The following is a 661-nucleotide window of genomic DNA, read 5'->3' on the forward strand; positions in this document are numbered from 1 at the left end:
TTATCATCCTTTTTATTTTTTAGGAGTGAAATATAATAAGTGGAATATTCTAATAATGCAAAATATTTTCATCTTTTTTCAATTTTTTTATAAATTATTTAGATGCATTATTTCTTTGTTTATTTTCGTGCCCGTAAGAATAGAGCTATAAACGGATAGTAATAAAACTATAAAATGAATAGTAAAAAACAACGAACAAGAACAAAGAGTTACAAACTTGAATCTAGTCTATTCTCATGTGAAATCATGTCGAAAAAGAAGAAAAAAATAGCAGTTCAACGTTTACAAGTTCTAAAATCAACGTAATGACCCTTATTTAAAGTGATACCTAACAATATCGTTATCTCACTTCATATGTCACTTGTTGTGTCAACTCTTCCAAGAGGTGTTGTAGCTATCAGGACACAAGGTTCACTAGTTGTTCCGGGTTACGGTGAGGTTTCATCACGCAGGACTATTACTCGAGGCAATTCATCAAGTCGTACAAATGAAAGGACATACACCACATGGAAATGGTTTATGATGGCTAAGTGGGACATCAAAGAACATAGGATTGTTTCTTGGCAAGAATGGGAGGAAGAGTGTGATGAATATGTAATGGATGATGGAAGTGTGTGGAGAACACCATGGAAAGAGGTGAGTGGTTCTCGTCATACAAGAC

At 33.7% G+C, this 661-nt stretch overlaps 1 protein-coding gene across 1 annotated transcript in view, besides 1 other annotated feature; it reads left to right on the top strand.

The window, feature by feature from the left end:
* Window positions 1-80: 80 nt before the first annotated feature.
* Window positions 81-101: a sequence feature (AT_rich).
* Window positions 102-354: 253 nt separating this feature from the next.
* Window positions 355-661, top strand: part of EDI_122360 (uncharacterized protein) — a gene marked incomplete at both ends in the record, with an annotated part of 525 nt that continues 218 nt past the window's right edge. The window contains one exon of the mRNA XM_001733256.1: window positions 355-661. This exon is cut by the window's right edge and continues 218 nt beyond it. Within this exon, the coding sequence (XP_001733308.1) occupies window positions 355-661 (307 nt within the window).

Source organism: Entamoeba dispar, genomic scaffold, assembly GCF_000209125.1.
Source record: "Entamoeba dispar SAW760 scf_1105229459355 genomic scaffold, whole genome shotgun sequence".
NCBI classification, from domain to species: Eukaryota; Evosea; order Mastigamoebida; family Endamoebidae; genus Entamoeba; species Entamoeba dispar.